Source organism: Notechis scutatus, chromosome 2 (assembly GCF_049901735.1).
Source record: "Notechis scutatus isolate UNSWTSFEM ecotype Mainland chromosome 2, rNotScu1.2, whole genome shotgun sequence".
In the NCBI taxonomy this organism is placed as follows: domain Eukaryota; kingdom Metazoa; phylum Chordata; class Lepidosauria; order Squamata; family Elapidae; genus Notechis; species Notechis scutatus.
The window spans coordinates 65,007,634-65,026,769 of NC_142010.1; the positions used below are offsets into that span (position 1 = coordinate 65,007,634).

Consider the following 19,136-nt stretch of genomic DNA (forward strand, 5'->3'; position numbering starts at 1 on the left):
TCATTCATCATCTTCAGGCTTGCTTCTTCGGCTCTGTGCTTCTCAGAGTGATGTGAGCTTTCAGCTGCTTCTTCCTTCTAACTGCCAGTGGGGTGTGACTTGACTGGGTGGGGGCTTGGCTGCGTTCCGATTGGGTGGGGGTGTGTTCTCATTGGTTGGAGGTTTGGCTGTGTTCTGATTGGTTGGGGGCTGGCCGTGTTCTGATTGGCTGGAGGCGTGCTCTGTTCAGGTGGGGGCTTGGCCGTGCTCAGGCTAGTCCCAGCTGCTGGGGGATTTGAGCTGGTGAGCTGGGATCTTGCTGTTTGGCTTTGAGTTCGTGGTCGTGCCACATCTTCATGGTGGGGTCAGTTCGCTATATATGGCTCAGATGGGTTTGAAGTGGGTAGTGATGCAGCTGCAGTGCGGCTTCTGGTCTGTGGTCGTGTCTCATCTTCTGTGTGGGTGTGAGTCTGATTTTTACGTGGAAGTGTGGTGGTGGCATCTTGTGTGGCCCTCGTGGGTGTGGGTCTGGTGTCATTCATCATGTTGGGTACTCGCCTGTTCATGAGGGCGGGTTTCCAAATGGCTGGTAAGCGGGAGGTGTCATCTCTTTTATTCATGCTGTGTGGGCGTTTTCTATCTCTATGGCTTCTCTGATTATTCTGCTGCTGAAGTGTTCAGTTTTGGCGATAGTTCTGGTATTTTTAAAGTCAATCTCATGTCCTGTGGCTTTGAGGTGTTGGACCAGGGAAGAGGTTGGTTCTTCTTTTTGATTGAGTTCTTATGTTCTTCAACGCGTGCACTTATTCTTCTGTTAGTTTGTCCAATGTATGTGGTGAGGCAGGCAGTGCAAGAGATTTCATATACTCCTTGGTTTTCTAACTCGATTTTGTCTTTAGGGTTTCTTAGGATGGTGGATATTTTTCTGTTTGTGCAGAATGCTGTTTTAATGTTGTGTTTTTGGAGGATCTTGCTGATTTTGTCTGTAGTGCCTTTTATATATGGGAGGGGGGCTTTGCCGTTCTCTTGTTCTCTGTCTTGGATTTTGGTTGGGGTTTCTTTTTGGATTAGGTGGGTGATCTTTCTTTGAAATCCATTGGCTGTTAGTACGTTGGTGAGAGTGTTTAGTTCGGTTTTTAGGTGTTGTTCATCAGCTAAGCATTTTGTTCTGGAGATGAGTGTCTCAGCTACGGAATTGATCTGTGCTGGGTGGTGGTGTGAGAGTGCGTGTAGATAGCGGTTTGTATGTGTTTTCTTTTGGTAGATGGTGTGTCCTAGGGAGCCATTGGGTTTTTTGTATACCAAGACATCTAGGAAGGGAAGTTGATTGTTAGCTTCTGTTTCCATGGTGAATTGTATTTTGGGGTGTAGGCTGTTGAGGTGTGTGAGGAAGTTGTTCAGTTTTTCTTTCCCGTGTGGCCAGATTATGAAGGTGTCATCTACGTATCTGAGCCAGAGTTTGGGTTTGTGATCATATTTTTCTAGAGCTTGTGTTTCAAAGTGTTCCATGTAGAGGTTTGCGATGACAGGTGAGAGGGGTGATCCCATGGGTGCTCCTTCTATTTGTTTGTATTTTTGTCCGTTGTAGGTGAAGTATGTATTGGATAGACAGTGATTGGTCAGATCTAGGATGTGCTGGGGGGTTGTATTTGTTTTGGATGGCTGTCAAGGCTTCTTTTATTGGCACTTGGGTGAAGAGGGATATGACATCGAAGCTCACTAGTAGGTCGCTGGGTTGTAAGTTTTGTTTCTTTATGATCTCGATGAACACCAGACCCACACCCACGAGAGCCACACAAGATGCCACCACCACACTTCCACGTAAAAATCAGACTCACACCCACACAGAAGATGAGACACGACCACAGACCAGAAGCCGCACTGCAGCTGCATCACTACCCACTTCAAACCCATCTGAGCCATACATGAAGCGAACTGACCCCCACCATGAAGATGTGGCACGACCACGAACTCAAAGCCAAACAGCAAGATCCCAGCTCACCAGCTCAAATCCCCAGCAGCTGGGACTAGCCTGAGCACGCCAAGCCCCCACCTGAACAGAGCACGCCTCCAGCCAATCAGAACACGGCCAGCCCCCAACCAATCAGAACACAGCCAAGCCTCCAACCAATGAGAACACACCCCCACCCAATCGGAACGCAGCCAAGCCCCCACCCAGTCAAGTCACACCCCACTGGCAGTTAGAAGGAAGAAGCAGCTGAAAGCTCACATCACTCTGAGAAGCACAGAGCCGAAGAAGCAAGCCTGAAGATGATGAATGAGACTTCATCGAAACATTGCCTAGATACTTTGAATCTTACGCGGAGAAAACCCGAATAACTAAAGATCCATATATATATATATATATATATATATATATATATATATATATATATATATATATATATATATATATATACAGAAGTACTCCGAGAAGTACAAAGCCGAAGACACAAGCCTGAAGATGATGAATGAGACTTCATTGAAACGTCGCCTAGCTACTTCCAATTTTACGCGGGAGAAAACCCGAATAACCAAAGATCTATATGTGTGTTTGTGTGTGTTGTGTGTGTGTGTGTGTGTGAAATAAATGTTTTTTCTAATTAAAAAAAAGAAAAAAATTCCTGGTACAACACATTCTTTGATGGAGAAGATCTAACCAAAATCAGACTTCAGCAGCCCCGCCTATTACATGTTTGAATGTTGATGCCTTTATTTGGAAACTGATTTAATTTTTTTTAATATTCTGAGAATATAATGTCCTTTGTTATTCTTAAATTCCTTCATTAACTCTTTTGCTGATTCTGAGTCTTCATTTTTCTGATTCCAGATCTGCATATTTGGACTCTGTATGCTTTATTTCGGATCTGTCATTTTTCATTTTCTACATATGCTAATGTTACTTTGGCTGTCTTCCACTTTGTTTTCTTCTAACTAGAATTGTTTGTAATTGCTTTTAATATCTCCTGCTATATAACTCCCTCATTCCTGGAGCTTCTTTTCCCACCACCATTTCTTATCATGGTATTGTACTTGCCACTGCTTTGAGTTATTAAAATACTATACATTTTTTAAAATCTGGAGTGCATGTTAGACAATGCTGAGTTTTCAATTTCCTTCAAATCAAGAATTCGGAACTCCAGCATTACATGGTAACTTTTCCCCAATAATATTATTGCTTCCACCTCCTCAACAAGGATTTTCAAATGATTAGAATCTAATCAAAGGTATCTGATCTTGTGCCTGTGTCTACTTTTTGAAAGAAAATATTGCCAACAATAACAATAAAAAGCCAGGCATTTTCTGAAAAACTATTAACACAATGATTTTCCCCCTGATATTAATGACAGTTTGGGAAACATCTGCATTTTTCCCTGGTTGGGAGACAAAGAATAGAAAATAGTGCTTTCTTGAATTGTTCCTTAATTTATTTTAACAGAAATGATCTCAGCAGCATTGCCATTCTTTAAATAAAGATGATTATTTTTAATGTTCAGCACAATATGAGCCTCTGTGGCGCAGTGGTTGGAGTGCAGTATTGCAAGCTACTTCTACTGTAGCCAGCTGCCTACAATTTGGCAGTTCAAATCCCATCAGGCTCAAGGTTGACTCAGCCTTCCATCCTTCCAAGGTCGGTAAAATGAGGTCCCAAATTGTTGGGGGCAATATGCTGACTCTGTAAACCGCTTTGAGAGGGCTATAAAGCACTATAAAGCGGTATATAAGTCTAAGTGCTATTGCTATCTACACCTGACTTCTTTCTGCTTCTGTTCCTTTTGGGTATATTATCTCTTTTGGTTAGTATATTCCAGTGATGGATATCATCCCATTAGGTCTATGTTACATCTATTAAATTACATTTGACTTTTCTGTACCAGGAATGTAATTGCAAAAACATTATTTCTTATATTAGTGCATTATAGACAATGATGGCCATGACCTCTATAAATCCATCTTTTTTTCTGATTTTCTTTTCTTTTTTTCCAAATGATTTGAGAAGATTGACGTGTTTTATCAGTTTGTATGAAGTACAACCCACATGCCAGTAATTCCACCATATAAATAAAACAGACTATGGCTCCAGAAACTAAATTTCTCCATTCATATGACTAGACATTGACTTCTAAGTTTTTATTCTTTGTATCCTTTCTGATTCTCTTCCATAAACCAGGGTGAAAATACAACCTGATCTTCCAGTTTCTTGGGCTTCTTTCTGAGTTTTTCAAAGTTCTTAGAAATACGGTTATAGCTGCTTTTTGAAATATAATTTGATCCCACATGTATCAGCAAAAAAAGTAATTATTTTGGCAAGTGTTCCATTGCATCCTTGCATTTTGCTGTTGCTAGATAGTATACTTCATGATTCATTGATCTGCATACATTTGCTTTAATTTCTTTTAGAGATGAACTATTAAAATGCCATGAATCTTCTCCTTGTTTTTATAGTGTACAGCTTCATCCTCCCTGTCTTTCAGAAGGACCCACCATCCTGTCTCCTGCTCTGCAACATCTCTTTTTTATTCTTGAATGCTCAAAAGCTTTTCATCAACAAGGCCAGAAAACTAAACTGTAGCAATATCATTTGTCTGATGTTTCTTACCCTCACCCACTGCATTTGCTCTTTGTCTGCTGCTTATGGGGAATACTGTATTACCAGCTTTTGCTCTAGAGCGTCATTTATTTTGACGAGCACATCATCATCCTTTTTCATTGGCTCCAAATTTGCCTTTTGGTGCTCCAATCATTTTGACTTTTTCTTCAAATACTGCTGCAAATACTGCTGCTGTAAATATACACCAGGGTGTTTTTAGGTAGGAATACTATTAACATTTCAGGCCACAGCTGCAGATTTCTGTCCAGTCAGCTTTACATTTGCTTCACAGGGCATACAAGTAGAAAACCTTTTATTTTTTCTTGGCGATTCTTTACTTTTTTCTTGTTCCTTTCTTGGGTATTGTTCTTTTTAGTTTTATTCTCAGGCTCCAAATTTACACTGTTGACTTATATAGAAAAGGGATTGTTAGAGATTTCTATTTTAGCTCCATATATATTTTTCCTGTTCATTTACTCAGTGAACTCATTATCAGGCTGCCATACAGATTCTACTAACTCGGCAAAAGGAAGCATTCACTCCGTTACCCACAATGAAAAACTCTCAGGACATCCCCCCAGTACTGAACAATTCAGGAGATCCCACATCTCAGCACGCAAAGCATCCTCGTTACTATTCTCCTTTCCCTCTGTTGAACTATCCAGGGAAACTCCTGTCAGCTCACTTAGATATCTACTTGCCTGGTGTAATATGGGTTACTGATATGCAGAATACCATAGTCTGTGATTGAAATGAATGAGAATCTTATTTTTGGGATGGGACTACATCATAATAAAAAATATTGCTTACAACTCTGTTGTTTTGCTGTGGGGAGCCCTCTTGAATTTTGAGGCAAAAGAAGACTTCAAGCCCTGCAGGTAGAAAAATAAGATGACTCTGATGTGAAGACTGACCAAACTCTTTTGGCATCTGGAAACTAGAACCAGGATATACATAGGAATGCTGTGGTTGAAATGAAAAACTCATCTTCTATCTTGTTGTTCTTAGTTTCTTTACCCTATTCAACACATCACTATCAAAGTATGTGTATTAATCAAGGCTCCTCCATTAAAAAAAAGTTTTCCATTTTGAAATGTATCCTTTGGGACAGACTTTCCAGTTTGTGCTAAACATAAGCTTCATAGTTAGCACTAGAAAATTCCAAAGAAGCTGAGAAGTAATGTTTCTTTTACCTAGCATCCAGTATTTAGCTCTCTTTTTTAGCTGATGCTGAAAGTTTCTGGCTAGAATTTCCTGGGGAAGTCCCAACTATAACTGAAGACAGCACTTTAGGAAAAAAAATCTATATACATTATTAAGGGTTTCCAATTTCTTGAATATTAGTATTCTAAGTGATGGTTTCTATGACAGGAGCAGGTTGTTGCTTGACTTCCAATTAAAAGGAATGAGCCATTTGAAATAGTTATTCTGAATATATTTTTCTTCTTTTGAAAAAAAATAGGTATCCAATAATGCATTATCAAGAAAAAGCATAACAGTTCAGAAGCAAAAACAGAAGCAGATTCTAATGTGCTACCCATCCCTTTAGCACATAGTGGATTCCAGTTTTTTGGCAGGCAATGCCACAGAAACAGGAATGTAATTCATATTAATAATATGAAATGAGAGCAAGGAAGAAAATCCTGGAGTTAGGAAGATGAGAGATATTTGAAGACACAGGGACAAAAAATTAAGCAAAACTGAGAAAGTTGCTTATAGTATAAGTGAAAGTCAATCAGACTATGAAAACAAATTACATAAAAATAGTATAATTGCAGATTGAGTGTCACATCTGAAAGTTAGAATATTTGCCAATAGCAATGTATGAAATATTTCTGAACCAACTTGTAAGATTGCTTGGTCTGTGTCTGAACTATATGTTTAGAAATGTTGGTCTGTATATAGAAGGAAACACATAGATTGAACTGCAATTGTTCCTGAGAAAAGCTTATGTGGGAATATAAGAACAGTTAAAAAATAAGGACATTATGCAGCAGCAGTTGAGAGAAAGTAGGAAAGGAAAGGAAAGTACTAGAAAGACTGGAGAACAAGTGGGCTAGTGGGCTATGCTATGTTGCAAAGCTGTCCTTATTACAACAAGGAAGCCTTGCAATTAAGGAACAAGTTCATAGGCCAGTATATTAATGGCAGCTACAGAGAGGGAGAAAAAGTACATGGAAGATTATGCATAGGCTGTCTGATGGGATATGTTGATCTGGGAGTTTGGTGCAGCTAAGGGAAGGCAGTGAAGAATAATGCTGTGGTGATTCAGAGAAAGCAGAGAAGAATGGGATGGGAAGCCTAGCAGAATATATCCTAAGATATTTGTGGGAGCTGAGGTAATGCACAGTAGGAAAGAAGCTAAAAAGACTATGGAGTGGGTTGGCCAATATGATATGCTGCATGGGAAGTTGCTGAAAGGGAGTCAAACGAAGGGTGTCATGAAGCAGCCTTGCCATTCATCCCAAAAGATCAGTGTAACATTCTCCAAAATCCTTCTGAATTTTATTTCATCCAAAATGTGTTTGGTGTTGTTTCTACAAAAACAAAGCCAATTCAGGATTATTCAGCAAAAAACCTTTGAAATATAATAATTTGTTCTGGATTAAAACAAAATAAATTTCTGCTTTGTGCATATCCCTACTTTAGAATCTGAGACTGAAAAAGCAGATTTGTGAGCCTACAATTCTGGTTTTCACTAGATGTGCAGTTTTAAGACCTCCTATAAAACGAGTTGATATCCAAGTCACAGTCATTATTATACTAAGGAAGAGCAACAGGGAGAAAGCTGAACTGCTTAATTCCGATTTTGCATCTGTAGTTTTGCAAAAGAAAAGAGGACTGGTCCAAACTGTCAAAAGCTGCATTGGGTGTGGGGATAAAAAGAGAAAGATCATACTAAGGGATAAAAAGAGAAAGATCATACTAAAGAATTGGTTTTTAAAAAAAGTAATTTTGAATGAATTTAACGGTCCAGAACTGGGTGGATTATATCCCAGGGTGTTGCAGAAATTAGCATATGTAATTTCAGAACACTGATTGTAATCTTTGAAAACTGTTGAAGGATTAAAACAAAGTTTGTTCTAGATTTGCCAGAAGATTGTAGAAGAGCAAATGTTGTTCCCATTTTCTTAAAAAGAAGGAAAACATTGATTCAGGAAACTACAGGTCGGTTAAATTGACATCAGCAAATGAGAAATTCTAGAAAAGATAATTAAACAGTGGCTTTGTAGGCAACCTGAGAGGAACAAAATGATTACTAGAAGCCAGCATGGTTTTGTCAAAACTAGGTCATACCAAACAAATCTTACTGCATTGTTTGATGAAGTGATTAATTTAGTAGACCACAGAAATGCTAGTGTACTTAGTTTCCAGAATGGTATTTGATAATGTTGACCATACCCTTTTCCTTGATAAAATGGAATAATGTGGGATGGATAATTCCACTAGCAGGATTTGTAGCTGACTGAAGAACCAAGCTCAGCATGTGACCCTTGAATGCTTTTATGCCAACATGGAGAGGTAAGTATCCTATGGAAGATTTTGACTACTTAGATGAGGAACTTACAAAAAAATTGCAGATGATGCAAAGGTGAGGATTGCTAACACATTAGAAAACAGACTCAATGTTCCAAAGGATTTTGGTAGTTTTGATTATTGGGCCATATTCAACAAAACACAGTTAAATGTTGAGAAATATGAATTCTACACATGGGTAGGAAAATCAGATACAAGGTAGGCAACAATGGCTTAGTAATAATACTTAGGAGATGGATCAGGTAAGTCTAGTACTTGAGCCAGTAGTGTGATGCTGCTACCAAAACAGCTAATTCACTCTTGGGCAACATTAACAGAAATATAGAGTCAAGATCATGAGAAGTGATAATTCTGCATCTGCCAGACTGTACTTGGGACATAGAATACTGATTTCCTTAATACAAAGATGATGAGGACCCAGAAAGAGCACACAGAGTGACAAAGATGACAAGGGGCTTGGAAACTAAACCCAATGAAGAATGCTTAAATGAGCAGGTTGTGTTTAGTTTTAAGAAGAAAAGACTGATATAATGGTCTTCAAATACTTAAAGGGTCATCCTAGGGAAGCTAAGAGCCATGGCTCCTGAAGGTGAGACAAGAAGTAATGGATGGATGCTTTACAGAGGAGATCCAAACTCTAAATTAATGTATTTTTCACTTAAGAGTTATTTAGCAGTAGTAATAGCTATTTAGCTTTTTGGAGTTGTGGGTACTCTATCATGAGGTTTTCAAGTAAGGCTTGGAGCTGTGTTATATAGTATGAGGTTTCCTGCTCTGTGTATAGGATTGGATCTCTTCAGTCCTATGATTCTATGAAGGTTCTCTCCTATAATTATCCTACATAAATCAAAGTCTCCATGAATAACTTTAGTGCAATTGTTTTCTGTAATGCAGAAATGTTTGTGTGATATAAAGAAGAATGGTTTCTCTTCCATTTTTTCCAGAGACAGAATATATTCTAAATTTAAATCCATTATTTAGTTTTAACCAAAATAAAAATTAAAGAGATGGGAATCTTTTTTCTTTTTAAGATTAGACGTTGACAGGAGAAAGAGTACAACTCACAGTCTGGATTTATTGTACAATTCAAACAAAATTCAGAACAGCTTGTGAGTGGGAAACAGTAAAATAGAGAATGGGATTGGAAAGTCTCACTCAAATGGGAAAAAGTTTTGCAAACTGGCTGTATATTCTATACGTAATTTTTGACTTACAATCATTTGTTTAGTAACTATTCAAAGTTACATTGGTGGTGAAAAAAAGTGACTTACTTCCAGTCCCTCACACTTATTACCATCATAGCATCCCCATGGTCAAAATATCGGTATTTGGCAACCAACATTTATCTACAATGTTTGTAGTATCTCAAGGTCATTGAAATATGCTTAATACTTTGGGAGCAAAATGCTTATTATTTCTACTCTGTAAATGAACATTTAAGTAAGAAATAAACATTATAAAAACTGAAGAGACATTTTACCTGTTTGAAGTTGCCATTTTTTCGCTGTTCCCAGTCCATCATGTCATGAAAAATGGGAATCATAATGTTGCGGACCTCTAGCTGTGGCACAAGTGTGACACCCAGAAAAGGACCGATCATTCCAGGAATAAAGTGAATTTTATGTTCCCCTGAACAACAACAACACAAAACCAAGCAAATATTTAACACCATTTCCTCTGCATCCCATCTCCCGCTGTTTTTTCTTTAACTTGCCTGCTAATTGAAAATATTCTACAACTGAAGATAAGGAATGAAGCTAGATGCTTACCATAAAGAATTAATCCAAAAAGGAATAGAATATGTTATGCCTGGAAATGTGTATGGGTACAGGTAACTATCATCTAGTGATAGTGTACAGTTCCAAAGGACAAATGATTCTCCTGTTTTATAAAATTATTTCTAGTAAAGTTGTACCAATGTGCATTATAATCCAGTTCCTATGGTACTCTGCTCCTTTAACAGTGGATGAAAGATTGCCAGCACTGTGTTATTATTAGATTAAATATAAATCTTAAACTCAAAGATTAACTTACCCAGATTCTGCCACATGCTAAAAAGCTCATATGCCATCATCACACGCATATCACCATATCTGGAAATTAAACACAGATCCAAAAGGAAAAAAAATGAGATATTGGGATTTTTAAAATAAAACAAGATTTGGCAGCATTACTGTTAGATACATCTTATAAAAACAGAGCCAGAGGAAAAAACAACTGCTTTACTTTCAAAACAAACATCTGAGAATGAAAATTAAGTTAATATAATCTTACTTGTCCAGAATCTTCTTCTGCTTAGCTGGAGTAAATGTTTCTAGCTGCAGGCTGGGTTGGTTGATAAATAAAACTGACAAGCTGAAATAAGAGTTCCAGGCCTAGAAAATAGAAAAAAAAAGAAGCAACTAACTGAAAACTCATATACAATTTACTTTTTTTAGTATATCTTTAATAAATGTCAACTGATTGTTCTGAAAAGCACCAGATATAATAATGACAATGTATTTATTATAATAATATATTTATATTCTGCACATCTTCTCAGAAAACACCTAAGCCAAATGATTATAACAAATAAATACAATCATTACATAATAATAGTAGTTTCATGATCCGTTCTGTATGTAAGTAATGTACATATGATATGGGCACTTCTTTCAAACACATCAATAAACAATGCATAGCAGATCTACTTCATAATATAATTCTATAACTGAATTTCTGAATTCAGTAAATTATACAATTATTATAATAAAAATTATATAAATTCACACACAAAAGGCAAAGACTAGCTATCTCAGGTGAGGAATCCCACATGTATTACTCCACAGAGACTATAATGTCAAGAATTTTTGAATTTTTACAAACAAAATTTCTTAACTAAAAAAACCTTGTAATTCTTTACATCATTCCTTGGGAGTTTGTTCACCAAACTCACCGGGATTTACCTCTGATTCCTCCCCCCGTTCCTTTCAATTGTGTCCCATTCTCTGAGACTGCCTAGATAATTTTCTTGGCAAGGTTTTTCAGAAGTGGTCTTGCCATTGCCTCTTTCCTAGGGCTGAGAGAAAGTCAGCCAGTTGGCCTCGTGCCCAAGGTCAACCAGTTGGCCTTGTGCCCAAGGCAGGACTACAACATGGCTTCTTGGTTTTTAGCCTGGTGCCTTAACCACTGTACCGAAATGTCTCTCTGAATAGACACACATAATCAATTGCTTGTGCCACTTAGTACCACAAATTCTGGCACTTCTGGTAGCCATTGTTAAGTGACTTGTGGGTAATTAAAATGAGGCCATTACATGATCACAATTTGCAACCTCCTGCTGGCTTTTCCACTGATTTTGCTTGTAGGAAGCTGGCAAAGAAGGTGGCAAATGTGGATAGTGTGAGCAAAGAGATACCGTGATGACTGTGAGTATAAGGGCTAATTATATGTATGCTCATTCAGTGCTGTCATACATTTGAATAGTCACTGAATGAGTGGTCTTTAAATGAAGACCATCTGCATTCTTTTATTTTTTTCTATTTTAATGATCTGAACACCCTTGGAGGACTTTGGTGTAAATGCTTTATTAGTTGTCATTTAATAGCAAAACAAATAAATGTTGACAATTTAATAGTATAAAGTTTTTTAAAAATACCTTAAAATCAAAATCTGTTTCCGTGAAATTTTTATGTAGTGCTGCAGACAAATACTGCACTGTTGTAACGATCACACTATAATAACAATAAGAACAACATTATGGTAGTGTTTATAGAATATGCAGAATATTTAAATTTAGTGAAAATCACATTCTTTTATATTTATTGATAAAATAGTGGTTAATATATAATTTAAAAAGTTACCAATCCATTGGATCATGAACATGAAGGCACCCACAAACATTCTTATTTCTTAATAATTTGCCGTATGGGAAGCTAATCCTTAAATAAATTCCAATTCTAATACATTATTGAAAAATCTATCCAATTAAAATTATTCCATGTTTTAGACAGCCTAACAACACACACTAAATTTCTAAATAATAGCTTCTCCCACATCTATTGGTTTGTTTGTAGCTACTATTAAGTATTGAATTATACTGGATTGATATTCTGGGCTTTTGTTGCTGTTGTTCAAGGTATTTATTTTCGTTTTATAAAATGGCTGTAATAGTTGTAATAACAAAATATTGCCACATAGGTAACTGTCTCAAACAGCCCAGATATGGAGAGTGTTGGTTAGCAAGACGGAAAATGCATCTACAACACTCCAAGTCTCTGTCTTGACAGGCAATTCTTCCCATTCTGGTAGCTATAGGCATGAGATATTCAAGAGAAACCAAATTATAATTCCACTTTCCTGTTCCAGCCAACCTACTAATTGCAAGTCAAAGGTTTAGTATGGCTATATCATCAATGCACCCATCCTATAGACTGATATTATTAAACAGTGATTATAAGTTATTTACAACCATTTTAGCAGATAGATTGAAAATAATTCTACAAAAATTTATTCACGGACACCAATGTGGATTTTTTTTCCCTAAAAGATAATTAAAAGATGCCAGAATGGTATTGGACATTATAGGAGAATTCCAATATATTACCATAAATTAATGATATATGTTTAGTTATCATTTCTCTTCTTTAAGGTGCTTCTTCGAGTGGCAGCCATAAAGGTATTTTTGACACAACATAAATTTATATCTATTCCATACTGTCAACATAACATATCTAATAAAATGATTTTTGAAATCTACTTTAGCCTTAACTTTTGGGTTTGCTTTCCTTTTCATTCTTTACTTCTTTCTTTCTTCTATTTCAATTATTAGTTTTTATTTCTTTAATTTTTTTAATAAGGTTGTCAAAAAAAATCAGTTCTCAGTATATTTCAATGAAGAATAAAAATTGAGAATATCTAAAATGATCTATATGCTTTAAAAATTAGTAAGCTGAAATATTTTTTAAAAATCTTAATTTGTATAAAAATTGTATATGATTTTAGTAAAATTCAACTGTTTTAAAATGAATCAGCACTCACTTGCTGGTGAGTAATCTCATCACCATCCAATCTCGAGGAAAGACACTCATCTTCATCAGATTTCGAAACACACAGAAAATCTTTAGAAGAAATTCCTAGTAAAAACCAAGAAAACAATGTTAAAACATTACTAGCTATGTGATTTGAAGCAAATATGCCCCTTAAACAACGGAAAGAAAAGCTGTAAGTTGCATAATGGGATGAAAAATCGCTTACACATTTATCTCCAATAGCCCAAAGAAGAAGGCAAACTATTTTTGAAAGCTCTAGGAACTTGTCCAAAATTGACTCAAAGGCAGAAATAAGAGATAAAAGAAGAATGTTGGAGATTATCAGAATCGTCTTCAGGTCATAGCTGCTGCACACTAGTCAAAGATAAGAGAAAGTATTCTATAAACTGCCCCTTGGAATCCACTATCTCCAAATTGCTAACCATTTTTTTCAAAGGGAACCATAACCTTTTTTTAAAATGAAACCCAAGCTGACTTATGATCAGTCATCCTAATAACAATGGACATATGTGCTGTATCTGGATTAGGTTATAATTTGTTTCTTTACAACAGTCTATTATTGACTAGGAGTACATTCAGATCTCCTCAAACTCACTGGTATCATAAAATTCAATGTCATCGACATATTAACTCCAAATTTCTAGATGCTGAATCCTTATAATAGTGTATAGGAGAGTAACATGAAACTTTGACCACAGCTTCTTGCCAATTAGTATTTAAACATGTACATAACTTAAGAACCAATTGGTGGAACTTCTAAATAGCATAAGCTCTACTTTTTACCATCTTCCTGTGTGTATTCTTTTTCCTCTTAAAAGGTTCTATATCCACCTTTATATTACTATTCATATGGGAAATCTGTCAAGACTAAAACATTCAAGGACAATTCTTTTAAGTTACTTAGTGAAACATTAAACTGATTTTTTTTAAAAAAATATTGGTATATCGCTTCATATTTAATAAATATGTTAAAGTATTAAAATATTTAATACATATTTTATTTTAAAATACTTAAAATCATTCTTTGGGCATTTACCTTTATTTTTTAATTTTTTATTTATACATTTTCTTCTTTAATAAACATAAGTGCTTAATAAACAGTGAGTCAAGTTGCTTATACAAAGTGATATTAATAACGATGATGGTAATGGTAATCATAGTAATCATAATATATTGTTTACTTATATTCAGTACTAATCTTTCATCATTTACTTTTAAATAATAATTGTCTTCTATCTTCTAATTTCTACCTCTAATATCTAACCACTGATAAAACAAATCCCATGTTAAAAATATTCTGTTTCTGAATTTATCTTTCTATGAGTTCACCGAGAGTGGAATTACAATTAAAAGAACAAAAACACTAAAGGAACAAAAATATGAAGCATCACTGAAATAGTATCAATACAAAAGCAGCGTAAGCATGAACATTTTATTAAATAGATTTAGCTTAAATACAGTAAGTATAATTAGACTCAACTCTATTAAATGATTCAATTATTTAAAAAAAATTATGCATGTCAGATCAGGGTTCGCCAACCTTTTGGACCTCAGGGACTACCAAACTCATAATTTTAAATCCCAGGGGCCACTAACCGATTATGTGGGTGTGGCCTAATTTATGGGTGTGGCTTGGTGGTCATGTGACTGGCTGGGCATGGCTTGTATGTAAATATTATAAATATTTATATAAATATTCAATTTTTTATAAAAAAAGAGCAACGTTTACCCAAAATCAGGCAAAGCAGGCAGGCAGATTGAGTTGCTCAAAGAATCACAGATTCATTCAGTGATCTATCTATCTGCCATCGGCTAGCTCAGTCTGTCACATAAAATTTGCTTGCCGTGAGTCTGCACTGAATAATAGAACTTCAGTCCTAAGGGAGGTTCAGCTGTGCTTAAAAGCAGAGACAAAGATCTAAAGACTAGCAAGAAAGCAAGAAATCCAACCCTTTCCTGCTTCCTAGCTAATCTAAATCTCCTGGCACAGCAGAACAGCTGATGGCCGGAAAATAGCAATTTAGCAGGCAAGTTTGCTAGATAAGGAGTGAGTAGGCGGGGAGGGTTCCCGCGGGCCATGTGGGTAGGGGCAGCCTTGTGTTTCTGCACAGCCTGGATTAATTGCTTTGGGGGGTGCTCTGGGAGTGAGATTTCTCTACGGCCCACCAACATTTTCTCATGGCCCACCAGTGGTGGGCGACCGCTGTGTCAGATGACACAGGAACATTTAGCTGCTAATTGATTTGCAACCTCAGTATGCATCTGGGTCAGCTGCAATTTAAATATCTATTGAGTGAAATAGCTCAATTCCCATACAGGATAAAATAAATAATATGGAATGGATTTGAATCTGTGACAAAAGAAGAACCAACATCTATATAACCAGGATCATTCTCAGTATTCCTGAGTTACAAGACATCCATCAGCACAAAAACACAAATGGGAAATATAACTAGACTGTGTTTATAATCTTACCTTTAGCTCATCTTTACTCTGGAAATTTTCCAGAAGATGTTGAAAATGAGTGTCCGACATCTGACGAAGTAGAGATAAAAGACAGGATACATATTCCCCCTGTTAATTTCAAAGAATAATTATTTTAGCGAAATAATCATATTCACAAATCTAAATAAAAAAATTAACTTCAGGGTACAGGAAAAAGGTATAGGGACTGAAAATGGTGTGATATTTATGAAATAAAACACTATAAAAATATTTCCACTCTTCTTCTCATATCTGTACTTTTTAAATAAATTCCTACTATGTAGAAAGTGTTTATGTAAAGAGATGTGTAATGGTATGAAGGAATATCTTGGGGAAAGAGGGTAAGAGAAGGAAACAGACGAAAGAGATAAGAATTCCCTTTCTCGGTCAGAGAAAGAAATTTAGAAAGGACCTGCCCTAATGGATTAAAAGTGGCAATCGGAAGTTTGTACTTTCAAACTTGCAAGATTTTGTTAATACAGTCTTACAATAAAGTAGATTTAGGTCAAATAGTAAACTGTCTAGTTCACCCATGGAGGCTGACAAATAGTCACCAAATTGAATTAAATCAGATGAAAAATGAAAAGCAGAATAATTAGATGATTAAAGGATGAGATTTTGCTTTTCCTCTCTGCATACACACACACACTCATTCATTCCTATAAATAGGGTTTTGAGTTTTTTTCTATTCATCATAGCATGCAATACAGCATTGTTTTCTACCTTATAAAGAAATTCTCATTTCAGTTAAGGCCAGAGTGGAGGGTGCTCAGGTGGCTGGGGAGAGAGGGAGGTAGGAAATCCAGAATGAATTGTCTTTCCAAAGCTAAGTAAGTAAGACTGTTATCATTCTGCAGATAACTTTGGTTGGATTCATATTATATACTAAATGCTGTTTTAGATTAACAAAACATAGCAGTGTTCTTATAATATGCTGATGATTCACAAAAAAAATCATGTTATGTCTAAGTCTGATTGAAAGAACATGATGGGTTCACACAATGCACTATCCAACTCCTAATTATATGGTATAAGATTCCAGTCATTTAGATTTTTTACTTAAGTATTCACTAATGATTTTCAATTATTATAGGAAATGCCTTAGAAATAATTAAAAATATAACCTAATAGGCTAAATAAACTAACAGCAGCATGGCTGAATTTCTTAGCTTCACTCTGACAGGTCAGGACAGTTAGTTTTAGTTTTGTAACATAAAAAAATGAATGAACGAAGGAATGCATGAAAAATGTAGTAAACTAGAGATGAGAGGATAGGGAAAGGGAGCAGGCTAGATAAGCAAGAAATAGAACTTGATGGTTAGTTACTAACAGTGATTTCAGCTGTGCATTGTGGACAACGCTGCCCTCTTACCGCCTCCTGAGATTGTGATTTACTCATAATAGTTAGAAGAGTTTGTAATAGTACATCCAGGAGGCTCTCCACCATCATTTCTATCTCCTCAATTACATCTGTCTCCTATAGTAAAATTAAAACATAAAGAGTTATCTTATAAAATGTAAATGAAAATTATTAAAGTTGCTTCTGGCTGCCTCTTCATTCATTTATCTATTAGGATTATAGGATAGAATATAAATGGACTATAGGACAGTAATTGTTTGTTTTCATGGCTTAGGGAAACCACTTAGTTTATTATTATATTACTAGTTCTTAGTTTGCTTTTATCTATTTTTCAACTAATAAAATGCTGATAGAGGAAATTATAAAAATTGCACTAGGTTTTGCTAGAACCTGCTTTCAAGACTTCCACCAAAGGATGTAAAACACAAGAAAGAAGAATGAGAAAGGGAAAAAATGTATTACCCAAGTCAAGATATCTAAAAAGGTTAAATTATGGCAACTAGATCAAACTTTCGTCCAGTTAACATAAACAGATAACAGATAATCAGAGTTAGAAGGGACGTTGTAGGTCATCTAGTCCAACTCCCTGCCCAAGCAGGAGACCCTACACCATTTCTGACAAATGGCAGTCCAATCTCTTCTTGAAAGTCTCAAGTGATGATGCTTCCACAACTTCCGAGAGCAACCTGTTCCATTGGTTGATTGTTCTCACTGTCAGAAAGTTTCTCCTTATTTCCAGATTAAATCTCTCCTTGTTCAGTTTCCATCCATTATTCTTTGTCTGGCCTTCAGGTGTTTTAGAAAATAGCTTGACCCCTTCATCGCTGTGGCAGCCCGTCAAATATAGGAACACTGCAATCATGTCTCCCCTGGCCCTTCTCTTCAATAGACCAGTGGTCGCCAACCAGTGGACTGGGTACCACTGGTGGTCTGCGAGAAAATTTTGGTGATCTGCAGAAAAATGTCACCCCAAAGCACACCCCAAAGCAATTAATCCAGGCTGCACGGGAACACAAGGCTGCACCGCCCACATGGCCTGTGGGAACACAAGGCTTGCATTGCTTGCATTGCAAACAACACAAAGTAGTGAGGGGAGGGGGAAAAGGGAGGAGGGGTGGAACTTGTCCCACTCGCCCCACGCGCCTCACCTGGCCACCGGGCTGCTTCTTTTCGCTTCTTTCTTCTGCTTTTGGCTGCATGCAAGGAAAGCAGCAAAAGTCTTTCTTTCTCTCCCCCAAACTCCGCCAGAAATCAGTCTTTGGGACCCTGCAAGGCATCCTCCTCCAAGAGGCTGTGCCAGCACGACAAGTCTCACAAAGACTCATTTCTGGTGGAGTTTGGGGGAGAGAAACAAAGACTTCTGCTGCTTTCCTTGCATGAAGCAAAAATTCTCTCTCTTTCTTCCCCTGAGAACGGAGCTGGAGACGGTATCTTGCAATCCCAAATAAAGAATGATTGATTGGTAGGAAAACGGAGAGGGGAATTTTCCTGCAGATTTTTGGGGGGATTTTCCCAGTCTCTGGTCCGCAGGATTTAAAATTATGACTTTGGTGGTCCCTAAGGTCCAAAACATTGGCGACCCCTGCACTAAACTAGCCATGCCCAGTTCCTGTAACCGTTCTTCATATGTTTTAGTCTCCAGTCACTTAATCATCCTGCTTGCTCTTCTCTGTATTTTTTCTAGAGTCTCAACATCTTTTTTATAACAGTGACCAAAATTGGAAGCAGTACTCTAGGTGTACTAAGGCTTTATACAGTGGTATTAGTACCTCATTTGATCTTGATTGTATCCCTCTGTTAATACAATTTAGGATTGCATTAGCTTTTTTGGCTGCTGCTGCACACTGCTGGCTTATATTTAGCTGGTTGTCCACTAAGACTCCAAGATCCCTCTCACAGTTACTGCTATTGAGCCTGGTTTCACCCAGTCTGTATGTGTACTTTTGGTTTTTCTTGCCTAAGTGTAGGACTTCACTTTTCTCTACATTGAATTTTATTTTGTTAGATATGGCCCAGTGTTCTAGTCTGTCAAGATCCATCTGGATCTTGAGCCTATCTTCTTGGGTGTTAACTATTCCTGCCAGCTTAGTATCATCTACAAATTCTATTCCCTCATCTAAGTCATTAATGAAGATATTGAAGAGTACTGGGCCTA

The 19,136-nt window shown here is 36.7% G+C and overlaps 1 protein-coding gene across 8 annotated transcripts in view; it reads right to left on the reverse strand.

Annotated features, from left to right (window-relative positions):
• The window catches only part of DOCK3 (dedicator of cytokinesis 3), a 200,059-nt gene that overhangs the window by 76,934 nt on the left and 103,989 nt on the right, over positions 1 to 19,136 (reverse strand). For all 8 annotated transcript variants that reach the window (XM_087954950.1, XM_087954949.1, XM_087954948.1 and 5 more), the window contains 7 exons: positions 16,952 to 17,098; positions 15,613 to 15,711; positions 13,127 to 13,221; positions 11,745 to 11,820; positions 10,382 to 10,482; positions 10,142 to 10,200; positions 9,588 to 9,736 (listed from right to left, as the gene is read on the reverse strand). In XM_087954950.1, coding sequence (XP_087811076.1) covers positions 9,588 to 9,736; positions 10,142 to 10,200; positions 10,382 to 10,482; positions 11,745 to 11,820; positions 13,127 to 13,221; positions 15,613 to 15,711; positions 16,952 to 17,098 — 726 coding nt within the window. The remainder of the gene's footprint in view (positions 1 to 9,587; positions 9,737 to 10,141; positions 10,201 to 10,381; positions 10,483 to 11,744; positions 11,821 to 13,126; positions 13,222 to 15,612; positions 15,712 to 16,951; positions 17,099 to 19,136) is intronic.